The sequence below is a fragment of the Aedes aegypti genome, chromosome 3, assembly GCF_002204515.2.
Source record: "Aedes aegypti strain LVP_AGWG chromosome 3, AaegL5.0 Primary Assembly, whole genome shotgun sequence".
Classification (NCBI taxonomy): domain Eukaryota; kingdom Metazoa; phylum Arthropoda; class Insecta; order Diptera; family Culicidae; genus Aedes; species Aedes aegypti.
Genome location: NC_035109.1, coordinates 272,304,953 through 272,318,197, shown reverse-complemented (window position 1 = coordinate 272,318,197; position 13,245 = coordinate 272,304,953). Strand labels below are relative to the sequence as shown.

At 41.9% G+C, this 13,245-nt stretch overlaps 1 protein-coding gene and 1 long non-coding RNA gene across 2 annotated transcripts in view; one reads left to right on the top strand and one right to left on the bottom strand.

Annotated features, from left to right (window-relative positions):
* Window positions 1-11,979, top strand: part of LOC5564720 (protein yellow) — a 74,757-nt gene extending 62,778 nt beyond the window's left edge. The window contains exon 3 of the mRNA XM_021848675.1: window positions 10,717-11,979. Within this exon, the coding sequence (XP_021704367.1) occupies window positions 10,717-11,771 (1,055 nt within the window). The 3' untranslated portion in view covers window positions 11,772-11,979. The remainder of the gene's footprint in view (window positions 1-10,716) is intronic.
* LOC110677680 lies at window positions 6,841-8,376 on the bottom strand. The gene is made up of 2 exons (XR_002501126.1): window positions 7,594-8,376; window positions 6,841-7,529 (listed from the first exon to the last, which is right to left on the bottom strand). It is a non-coding gene; the product is annotated as an uncharacterized LOC110677680 (long non-coding RNA).
* Window positions 11,980-13,245: the final 1,266 nt, after the last annotated feature.

Sequence of the window (13,245 nt, the reverse complement as noted above, 5' to 3'; positions counted from 1 at the left end):
GAGTTGAAAAAAAAAGAAACAAAACTGATTTAGTGAAAAGGCATGGAGTTTCAAATGATCTACAAAAGCGGAATTTTCCGGAATTTGGATGCTTATTTACTGAAAAATGGATTAAAAGAAAGGATTTATGGTGAGTTTATGCGTTGGAGATAAATTGTATGCGGAAGGCTGCTGAAATATTGACAAAATATTTGGAAAAACAAGTGTAAACGAAAATGGATATGGTGCGCTGCTCTGTGATGCTGAATCACAATGAAAGCTTTTGTATATGCTGTATGGATTCTTTACAACTGGGTTTGGTCAACAACGGAGGTAATACGTAGTAACTTCTCAACGTTGGACTGATTTTGAAACCACGGAGGGTATTTTATTGTGAAATCTGGTTTATGTGCTTCGCCCTAAGCACCGTCATAGCTCGACCGACTAGGCTCGCTTGAGAAAGGAGCCGTGGTAACTACCAGTTAATGGTTTCCATTTAAATCTTCGAGGAGATAAACATTGGAACCAATTACTTCACGAACACGTACTTTACTGTACTTGTTCGCAAATTTGCCCACAAAGTTTTTAGATTTATCTGACAGATGAACCTCTTTTTTGTAAACAGTGTCGCCCTTATTGAAATGCTGTTTTATGTTAGCTCTCAAATTATAGCTGCCGCTATATTTTAGGTAAGCCTTCATGAGGTTTTCCCGAACGATTTGGTAAAGTTTTTCCATTTCTTGACTGCGAATTTCGGGCTTTTGGTCTAAACCTGTGTGTGTACGACGTAGGTGCTCATATTCTTCGCCTGTACTGACCATATTTCTTCCAAAGGTGATAAAATAAGGAGAATATCCGGTGCTATCGTGTACACTTGTGCGTATAGCCCGAGCTATGTGGTGTACTGATTCATCCCACTCTTTATGGTCTATCTTTTTATTTAACGAGCATCGGATCGCAGTCACGATGACGCGATTAACCCTTTCTGTAGGATTAGGGCTCGGATGATAAACCGGTAAGCTCCAATGTGTAACGGCATATTTATGAAGGAGTTTTTGGAACTTCTCCGACTTAAAAACTTGCGCGTTGTCTGTGATACAGGCGGCAGGTGCTCCGAATAAGTTAAAAATCATATTTTCGACAAAGGCACACAAGGCTGGGGCAGTCGCCGTGCGTAAACACTGCACCATAACAAATTTTGAAAAATAGTCGCACACAACGATTATCCACACATTCCCATTTTTCGTACGGGGATAGGGGCCCAAGAAATCCATGGATATTATCTCCCATGGCCTGCTACAGGATTTTGGTTTTCCGGAGAGCGGAGTTACGTTAAGATTAGGCACTTTAGATTCCTTGCAGACTTCACAACGAGTGCAAAATCGCTTTATCTCCGTGGCCATCCGCGGCCAATAGAAACGTTCCCTGACTTTTGCGAGTGTTTTAATTGCGCCGAGATGTGCTTCGTCATGTATTGATTGAATCACACCCAACCGCTCCGCTTGAGGAACAACATATTTCCACCGGAAGCTAGGGTCTTCGGGCAGAGTAGAGTTCGTAAGAAATTTATAAATCTTCCCATGAACAATTTTAAAATCTGAATACCTCTCGGGATGTGTCTCGATCATTCTGCGAAGTTGCTCAATGTACGGATCGGGTAATGACACATCTATTGAACATACTGCTCGTGATAGTGCATCAGCGGGAATATTCTCACTTCCCTTTTTGTATTGCAGTAGTATGTCATATTTTGCCAACTTCAAGGCCCATCGTGCAATACGTGGGAATTTGCTTTCAATCGACATGCTTTGTAGAAAAGTCAAACTCATCGCATCGGTTTGAATGATGAACGTTTGACCCTCCACGAAGTGTTTAAAATTTTCGATGCCCAGAAGCACGGCTAGGCATTCCCGTTCGGTTGCGCTATAGCGTTTCTGAGTGGCCGATAATTTCTTGGAAAAATAAGCAATTGGTCTTCGAACTCCTTCCAACACTTGGGTGAGGACAGCACCCACGGCATGATCGGAACTATCGGTTTCGATCACAAAAGGTTTTCCGAAGTCTGGGTTGGCGAGAACTGGGGCGCTGACTAAAGCACTTTTTAGGTGGTTGAATGCTACGTTGGCCTCTTCGGTCCAGGCGAATTTTCGACGATCTTTGCGTAACAGATTAGTTATAGGTGTAGTGATCTGGGAATAATTGGGAATAAATTTCTGGTAGAAACCAGCGAGCCCGAGGAGCCTCCTGATATCCTTTACTGTTTTAGGTACTGGATAATCAAGAATCGGTTGGATTTTACTAACATCCATGGTTAATCCATCTTCGGATAAAACATATCCCAAGTAGCGTATTCTTGACTGACAGAACTTACTCTTCTGTAGATTGATAGTAAGTCCCGCGGCCTGCAACCGTTGGCCTACTGTTTCAATGAGGCGTAAGTGTGCTTCGAAACAATTTGAGATGATTATTATGTCATCCAGGTATACGTAGACTTGAGGCTCTAAGTCATGACCAAGAACTCGCGACATCAACCGAGCCATGGTGGCTGGTGCGTTGGTCAGCCCAAATGGCATGACAACAAATCGAAATAAACCTTTATTAGTTCGGAACGCCGTTTTATCCTTTGCCGACTCTTCCAACGGAACTTGATAATATGATTCGGATAAATCAATTACCGTGAAATACTTTGACTTTGGGATTCGTTGAAGTATTCCCATCATATTGGGGAACGGAAATTCATCTTTTTTTGAACACTGATTTAGGCGTCGAGAGTCGAGGCAGATCCTCCACTTCCCACTCGCTTTTTTAACCGGGAGTAATGGATTAAGAAAATCCACTGCACCGAGGCATTCTTCGATAACGCCAAGTTTGCGCATTCGTTCGATCTCGGCATCGATCACAGATTCTATCGTGGGAGACCAACGATAATAAGCAACTTTTTTCGGTTTTGCACCTGGTAGTAGTTCGATATCATGTTTAATCATATTCGTTCTTCCAAGATGTCCTTCTTTGGTAGCAGGTAGATACTGAATGGACTCAAAAAGACGCTGTCTTTGTTCGTCACTCAGCGAATGTTCAGTGGTGATATCCGAAGGCGTTTTGATGGTGTTCTCAGGAATTTCGATCGTGGGCATTTCTAGACTTGCGTCCTCGACTTCAGAATCCTTTTGTAGATTTGGGCTCTGATCGGGTGCGAGATAAAAACAGATGTGTTCTGGTTCCCCGTAATAACTTTCAGCAAAATAGAATTCCAACCCGTTTAAGCTAGCTACGGTTCTGTTTTCTGGGCTAGGAACATTAATAGTTATATTTTTGGGCGGGGCTAACTGGAACCCGAATTGATTAAGAAAATCCATCCCAAGTATTAAATCTTTACTAATTTCGGGAATGACTAAGGTTGGAACCACATGAGTTACGTTTTCGAAAGAGTAAGGGACATTGACGTATCCTAAACATTGATACGCCGTACCGTCCGCTGTGGACACTTTGAGAGCAACGGGCTTAATTTTGAGTCCTAGTTTTTTTTTATGACATCCAACGAGCTTAGAACTGATACACTGGCACCTGTGTCCGCAAGGCCTTCCAGTTCTTCGGTGAGGATGCGTACTTTAAGATGAGGACATCGGTTTACATGAGTTTTTATATGATACACCCCTTGGAAGTGTTCATAGGAAATGGGAATCTTTTCATAATCCGGAGGATAACGATTCCCCAAATCATCCTCGCTTATTCGTTTTTTTCTTTCTCCTCTTCCGAAGAAAGATTATGTTTATTGGGGCATCGGAATGCCGTTGTATCTGCCTGACCGCATATATGGCAAAAGATCTTCTTGCGTTGATCGCAGTCTCTCCACATATGTCCCTCTTGCTGGCAGTTCCAACACATTAGGTTGGATGTTTGGATGTCCCTTTTAGGCTCACTGGCAGCCTTAGATTTGATTCCTGTTTTCTTCGAAAGCCACGCCTTTTTTGATTGCAGAGTATAAAGGAGTGCAGGGTCCTCTACTTCAGGCTCATCTTCCGAATCCAACTCGTTAAGATTCAACTGGTTTACCACGGGTTTAGGTGGACCCGAAACATGGTACAAGTTGCTTTCCAATGCATCAAACTTGAAACAAAGCTGAGCCAGGTGTTCAATGGACTGGATTGGTTCTAGGGCTAGTCGTCGTTTATATGAAATCTTCATATTTTCGACCACCAGCTCGAATTTTTCCTGCTCGCTCATTTTACGAATCATTCTTTGTGCTAACATTTCCATATCAGTTAGATAAGCGCTGAACAGTTCGTTAGGCCTTTGTCTGCGATTTCTCATCTCTTCTCGGATCAAACGATCCCGATTCGGGTTATCGTATCGCATTTTGAGATACGTCTCCAGAATCTCCCAAGAAAGAAATTTTTCTTCATAGGTGGTATACCACACATAGGCTCCCTCCTTGAACAGAAGGTGGGCATGCATTCTCAGATCTTGCTTACTAATCGCATACGATCGACAAAGGATGTCAATCTGACGAAGAAAATCTGTAACCGGTACGGTATTCGTATCTCCTGAGAATTTAGGCCACTTTTCGATTATTGCGCATTGCTGGTGTGGTTGTCTACGACCCGAATATCCAAAACTAGCCTCTCCCACAGAAAAATCATTTCTGGGTGCTCGGTAATCCCGAGGCATCTGATAGTTTCTGGCATCATCGAGAGGCGTTCCGGTAGGCGCAGGATACTGGTGCTCGTTGCCAAGGAACATTCTAGATGCTGCGTACCCTTGCGCTGCACGATCCGGTTGCATCATTGGCATAGGTGGAACCGGTTCATGAGGCATTCTAGCTTGACTCCGCGAATTAACGTGTTCTGAATATAAACCTTGGGGATTCAATTGAAGAGGAGGGACGGGTTCGTAGAATGCCCGTTGAGAAGTAGGAGCTTCTCTTCCCTGAAGGAGTCGTTCGGCTCCTGCGTCATTCAATCTTACATTAGTAAGATGGGAGGAGAGACGGGGAAGATCACATTCACCTGTCCCTTGGGTTTGTCTTTCCTGTTCAAGAGCTTCCCGTACTGCGCGACGCACCAATTGTTCGACCTCCGAAATATGAACATATTCATTCATATTACGGTTCAAAGCTGAAACCGCTGGTGCCGGAAGGTTTCTTAACTCAGGTCTGGCCCTAGGTGTAACCCCGTAGGCACTATTATTAGCTCCTTGTACGGTCGGTACTATTTTCTGATTCTGAGTAGGCTCACATCCACTACTTTGAAACTGCGGGTTGTCAAAATTGAAATTGTGTTGACGAAGAATACTGGAAAACCCCTGAGGTACCGAAGGATCGGTTTGGTTCACCGGCGGAGTTTTAAAACCCGAAACGGGGTTGAGGACTTCAGGTCTCAAAACCTCATCAACATGCTGAGCACCTCTCAGAGAGTGGGACGCAAATCCCGGAGGAGGCTGAGATCGCCTTGGCGGTGCGGCCACGCCAATCTGGGATCCGAATAATGTGTCATCGTGGACGGAGTGTCGAAGATTCAATGGCAAACTAGTGGAACGATTGTCCCACTGGCCTACATTTGGATCGGCTTCTCCTCCTATTGCTCCTTCACATAAATCTGGATCCACACCAGAAGACATTTCAACATTTCGGTCCCCCATCGTACCCGTGGACCTACCCGGTTCGGACAGAGTCCCGGTCGGTTGAATCTCGCGTCGAACAACCCCACCAGGAGGTAGAACTGGTTGGTTGTCGACGGAATTTTCCTCGTGATTGACAATTTCCGTTGCCAAAATCTCGCGTTCATGGGTCAATCCATAGACCATTTCAAAGTTCACGTCGAAATACTGTTTTCCCATTCGCGAAATCAGGTCTAACAACAACTTTTGATTTTCCGTTTGTGTGGCATCCTTAGGGATATAACGCCGGACTCGCATGTGGTAGTGGACCAATCTGGATAAACAACCAGCGAGAAGACCAGACGATAAAAGCAACCCGATTCTATGAAGCTGTCGAGGTAATACTTCATACTCAGTAGCCATCAAATGATCAGCGATTTGCTGATTATACTCATTTTGTCGCTCACGAAGCAAGTTACCCAACGTTCGGCGACGGGATTCTAGCGGACCGTCCGTAGGAACTCCGCGAATCCTAAGTTCGTAATTGAGTTCTTCCTCCTCTAGATCATTAGTGTTTATTCGATAAAAATCCATAATAAAGAATCCAGCAAATACAAAATAATAATACTGATAATAATAATCAAAATATGGTTATAAAAGATAATATGAAATGAAAAACAAAGACTAAATATTAACTAAGCTACAAACCAATTCAATCTTATTCTACTAAGTAGGTACTATTCCGAATTCGAATTCAATCCACAGTAAATTACTTTCTTAACTATTAATAACTAACAACCGACCCAAGAAAAGATAAACGTAAGAAATGATTTCATTGACTAAATCCAATTCAGTTCCAACGGTAACCACTTTAAAGGGCCCCACGTTGGGCGCCAAATGTAACGAAGTGAAATGTACTTACAACCGTTCAGCAGCTTAAGCGCCACTCCCTGGACTAGGGAGACTGCTGACGTGCGTCTAAGTCCGGCTGAGACTCTTATCTGAAGGCGGGTAAAAGTAGTTCAAACACTCTCGTTCACTGTAACCACCCAAACATAAAGCAACAATACTATAGGAAACCCTTTGAACCCAAATGGAAATCAATCATCAAACAAACCGATCAAAAATTCAGAATAAAATCAGAAAATGTTACCATTTGACCAAAGAAATTAGATACTATTAGCCCAAACGGCCGCTTGTATTAATCTCTCTTCTATTTTAGGGGCATACATTTATTGAGGGGCAGATTTCCTAATTCTATCCTACCTTAGCTTCTTCGCTAAACCTGGCTGAGGGTGGTGAACTCCCACGACGCGTCAATCGTTCGGCCGATGTTCCTCGTTGGCGATCGCATAAAACTATTTCCAGCTGGATGATCTGTTCGAAGGTGTCTGGACAGTGGCTCCCAAAACCACGACGGTTAGCTTGTCTAGTACCCACTCCGTACTCGAAAGATTCAACGGTTGGCCGATGAACGCTGAGATAAGGCCGAATAGCAGAGCCTTCCGTTCGAGCAGATTTTCTTGAGTGTCGGATTGGTGTAAGCGTTGTGCTTGGAATGAACGCACAGGCGGCAACCGAAACGTTGGAATCGAGCACTTAACAGTCACGGAATTTGGGCGTCGAGCACGTGGTTTCTAACGAAGGTTTCACGCTGATCAGCTTAAGCAGTGGTGCTTGAAACTAATTGGAAGCCACAGACACGATTACTGAAGCCACCGATCACACCGACGTCCTACGGTTCGGGCGAGGTAGCACGTGGTATTGTTCTTAGACGTTGAGTCCGCACCAGCACCCCACGTTGAGTAGGGTGTCCTGTTCAACGGGATGTTAAAAGCTAAATATACGCCTAACAAGCGATTTCAAATGCTTACCTAAGCCTGTTTAAACTTGGTCACAGCTAACCGGTTTACTAGGCAACAAAAATGTGCTTCAACGTCAAATTATCTCAAGAGCTAGATATAAGATTATAACACTTTATAGAAGTTGTTGGATAAATCACTTTAACTCACTACTTACATTGCTTCACTCTTCACAATAATATAAGGTTTTGCAAGTGATTTAACAATTTAATAACTTTCCGTTACTATCTAGTAGTACTTAACACGTCTGGCTTTAACTAAGAACTCTGCTCAAATGGCGCATTTGTCCAATTGAATAGGCTATTATACCCATTTGGGTATAGAATTTCTAATACAAGAAAAAGCAATGGAAAACTACTCGGCTGTTTCCCAGGCGTCAAAGAGTTTCCATGCAAATTCAAATAAGCGCATTCGATCACTCCACACAATCCATATTGCTCGAGTACAATCGAATGAACGTTAAATCGGTTGCAATCGTACGCTCGAGTAGTCGCAGTGAACACATGGGTGGAACTCAAAACAAGTGCGCGAAAATTAAGCTATCAGAAGTTCTCCTAGTGTCCGTTAGGTGGCAGCACAAGTTTACCGAAAGCTCACGTTGTGAAATAGTGAATGAAATTTAGGAAACCACTAGGGTGGGACATATTTTTCGTTACATTTCGCCCATTCTAACTTTATAAAAATTATGAAATTTTTTAATTCTAAAAAAAATTTCATAATTTTTATAATATTCTGGTATTTTAGAAGAACATGTTGATAGCCTCAAAGGTAGAGGAGGTGATTTCAATTCCCGTCTTGGTCAGGTTTATTAAAAGTCGGATTATTTTAACTGAAGTTATATTCTTTTTGATATTTTTTTTATTTTATCAGCATATTAGCTGTTTTAAACACACTGTGTTACAAAAACTGAAATATATAATTTTTTTGTACTTAAAAGCTTGTGACAACAACGAAGTATGCTGACATTTTCTAAGCGACATCCTATGAGTAAGTGGTGTGAATAAGAAATGCTGGGATATCTATTTCAATTGAAAATATAGCGAATACACGTATTCAATGCTTCTTTCAATTTATTGAAAGCAAGCAATGAGACAGAATCTGGTAGAATATCACAAGCTAAAAAATAAGGAAAAATTAGACTGTTGAAAATAAATTTAACTATGTCGTGCTTGACCAGAATGATACACATTTCGATAACGTTCTTAAACAGGCATACATTTTACACTTTTGTGACAAGATATAACTATACCATTCTAAATGAGATTAAATTCGGATACCTAAACTAGTATCATGTTCAACGAACTCAACAACTTCATTATTGAGTTTCAAAAATTGTTTCAACGAGCTCAAAAGGCACAATTTGAAATGAAGAGAACATTAGTTTTCTGAGCGTTCAATGTTGGCTTGCGAAACCAATCGTCAATCCTTTGCAAATCTTCATTGATATCTTGCGAAATTTTTGTCGATGTGTTTCCACAATATATATAGTATAATTAAACGTCATCCGCAAAAAATGCATCTGGCAATTTTTCACAGGTCATTTATAAATAAAGGAAATAAAATTGGACCAGAAGTGATGAGTAGAAAGTTTGATAGAACCCTATTATTTAAGACAGCCTGTGACCTAGAACATAGATATAATCGTAATGTTCTGAATGGCTTCAACGGATGACGCATGAGTTTGGATACTAAGTTCAAATAATGACTTATTCAGTAGGTACAAGAATGTTGAAACTTTTGACCGGGTTAAATCTGCTCGATAAAGGCAATAAATACATTAATTAGAAAAGAGATAACTTAACTTTATATAAAATGAGTAGTAGAAAATCGGTAAAATAGAATGGTGTTTGATTTTCGATGATGTTATTACTTTTAATAAAAGTAACATTGTTGCTAAATAAATAACTTAACTCAAGAAAATTGTTTTAAAATGAACAAAATGTTTATTATGTATTTATGTGTGATTTTTTGTGTATTCATACACTAACAAATGAGGCCATTTAAAATCACAGATCTGACTGTTATTTTTTTAGTTTCAGTTCAGTCATTTAAAACGACAATATTTTCACTTGTCCCACTAGTTTCCAAAATTTTCAATATTTACCTTGAACTTTGGCACAAACATTAAATTTAAATATAGCATAGATTTAGTAGGAAACAATCTGAAAAATATAGTAGATCTTATTCATTTTATTTTTTTTAAGAACCCTCTCTATACGATTTCCTTTACCCATTTGTCACACGGTACCTTATTTCGATAGTCACTCAAGCAAAATGATTATTTAAATACAGGGACCGGAATCTATTATGATAATTCGCCACAAGAAATCGGGTTGAATTTCATAAATTTGCCTGAAGAACCAAAAAATAAAAACAAAATGAACACTCGCGCTTATTCGGAATCGAACCAAGGACCTCACGTTTCATAAACCAGTACTAACTTCACGCACCTATCGACGGCTCGATGGGAGAAATTACAAAAGCAATATATAAAGCGTTTTATATTGCAATATTCATTCCATTCCTCTGACATGTCCACCATCCATTTGCCGCGTGACCATTTGCCTAAGTGTGCGTTTCCGATGCCATCATTCGGCTTCGGATTGGTTGTGCAATTGTGTGGGTCGGGCGTAAACATTTAGATTGCTCGAATTTTCAAGTCCAATGTGCTCGATTTCAATTGACGGGTTTGCCCGTCTACGCTTAGGAGGCGAATCATACCATCAATAGGTGGATTTAGCACCTAATACGCTAGGAGCGAAATCCGCCATCCGAATTATTTTGGGTGCATACAAAAGTTAGTTTGTTGCATATTTAGTCACCATTCAAAGGTTGAGCCAACAATTTTTCCGATGAAGTGAAATTTTGGGACACTCTACTACCCAGTCCAACAGAATCGAAGTAAATCACGTTACCTGAAATGGTTGTTATGTGCACATGCTAATGAGTTCAATCAGCACATCACGTTTTATTTATTTGTCAAGAAATAGATAATGCAAATGTATCATCAGACGCTAGGGCTCCATTCGAAGTGGATTTGTGTTGTTCCCTTGATTTAGTTTGTAGACATTCATAATCATATCACCTGCAATGAAAAGTGGTATTCCGGTATTGTCCGTTAAATGTAGAAGAATAATTAATTACAATATAGAATTAATGTTTCCTTCAATGTAAATACCCGCCTTCCTGTGTCAGTAAATTTGCATTCTGATACCGTACCATAATTCCCAACGTCTCGTACTTCAATCAATCAATTAACACACAATCACGCTCATTCCAGGCAACAACCACGTGACCTGTCCACCCAAACTGCTCTTGCTGGACCTGAAGCGCAACGGATCGATCGTTTTGCGGTATGAATTCCCCCAGCAGGTGGTCCCAATCGGTAACAACTACCTCAACAAGATCGTCATTGACGATGCCTTCGGAGGGTTCGCCTACATCACCGACAACAGCGGATCCGATCCGGGAATCGTCGTCTTCTCACGTCGTCTCCACCAATCGTGGAAGGTTCGCGAGAACAACTCGATGCGAGCTGCCCAGAATGCCGTTCAGTTCTCCATCAATGGAACCGAGCTGACTTTCTCGATTCACATCGATGCCATCGCCTTGGGGCCGTACTACAATCCAAACGTTCAGAACGACATCGACCCTCAGGTTGATCCGCTGTTGGCCAATCAGAACTACGAGAGAAATGTGTACTACAGCCCACTGTCGAGCTATCACCTGTACTCGCTGCCAGCTTCATTGCTGCGTGATCCAGAATACGTAGCGAAAGCTACACCGAGAGACATTTTGGAAGCCGTCACGGACTACGGACGGAAGAGTTCCCAGACCGACGGAATGATCATGGACAACCAGGGTGAGCTGTACTACGGCTTGCTCGGGGATCACTCGATCGCCCGTTGGGATTCCTACAAGCCATTCACGCCCAAAAACCAGATCATCATTGCTAGAGACCGCATCCACATTCAGTGGGTCGATGGAATGGGTTTCGACCATGAAGGATACTTGTACGTGGTGGTCAATCGTCTACATAACTTTGTCGCCGGAAGGATGCGACCCGATGAGACCAACTTCCGTATTTTGCGGGCCAAGACCAACGCGCTGAGCTACGTTGAAACGCCGAACAACGTGTTCAACAACGACGTTCGCTACAAATACGACGGCGAGGTGGACAACAGCTTGCTGCATTATGGGGTGTCCTCGACGACGCCAGTGTCTAGCCGATTGGAAACGGCATCGATTTTCGGACGAGGAGCAGCTGGAGTCAAGGAAGCTAGCTTAGTGACGGTGCTGATTATGGTGGCAGTGGCAAAGATTCTGGCGGTGTAAAAATGACAAGTTAACGATGAGAAGACGTGGAAAACATTCCTGATTTCAGTTACCAAGTAGAGTTTCTTAATTAACGTGTAAGTTAAGATTAAGTTTGTAAATAATCGATGTTACGAAGTGTAAATAAGCTTTAAGTTCGAGAATTGAAGCAAGAGTAAGGTACATGCAAAGCATTTCAAGAATACGAAATAAAGATGCAACTTTGTTGGATTGGCACCTAATTTGCAAAAGAAATCCGTTATTGAACTTTAATTCAACTTTAGCAGAAGCTGGTATGAAGTAAAACCTTCATGAATCAATATCTGATTCATGGAAATATCGAGTCATGGAACAGAAATGCTTTGAAATGTTGTTTGAGGGGACCATCGTAGTACTATGTTGATTCGAAGTATCTGGATGTTTCAAATCCAGGACACCGGCAAAAAATATTTTTTCGTCCAGTAATATGGTTCCATGAGTCGATATCGAGCCATAGAACATCGACTCATGGAGGTTTCACTGTATTTCCGTTGGGATCTTACTGTACGTATAAATCAACTCAATTCGATGCCACACATAACCATAACATAAGCATTGATGACCACACAAATTGTAGTTGCTACTCCGTGATTGACAGGAATAATCAAAATTATACAGAGAAACAATAGTTGCACCTTGAGAGCACATACAATCTTTAATGTACAATTTCGAGGACTCCAACCTTCTTCTTCTTCTTGGCATTAACGTCCTCACTGGGACAGAGCCGGCTACTCAGCTTAGTGTTCTAAGAGCACTTTCACAGTTATTAACTGAGAGTTTCCTTTGCCTAAATTGCCATTCTGGCATTCGTATATCGTGTGGCAGGTACGATGATACTCTATGCCCAGGGAAGTCAAGGAAATTTCCGTTACGAAAAGATCCTGAACCGACCGGGAATCGAACCCAGACACCATCAGCATGGCTTTGCTTTGTAGGCGCGGACGCTAACCACTCGGCTAAGGAAGACTCCAACCTTAGTAATGCCAATAACGGCGCCGGTTACGTCCTTACGATCATCGAGGAAGAGAAGGAATGTTAGTGTTACGTTCATTGCTACAAGAGTTCTAGATCACCTCTGTATCTTCATGGTTTTCACAGGAAGGAGTTTTGTTAACGAGAGGATTCAAAAACTACATGATCATTAATAATCTTGGTAGGTGATGCGATTCATGTAGCATCGCTTAAAAAAGTTATCTATCAGTGCATCGATATTTTTAATGTCAAACTACCTACCTTGATACCTGATGGCTACAGCGTAGCATCACGCCATTGCCGGGCGTATTGTAGAGCTCCATCTTCGTCGGTCTTGGGCGAAACTTCTCCAGTTGCCCCGAACGTTTAGGGTCGCCAGGTCCTCTTCCACTGCGTACAGCCAGCGTATTCGTGGTCTTCCCCGAAGCCGCCGACCTCTACCTGGTTCCCTGCTGAATATTATTTTCGCAATTCTTTCTTCCGA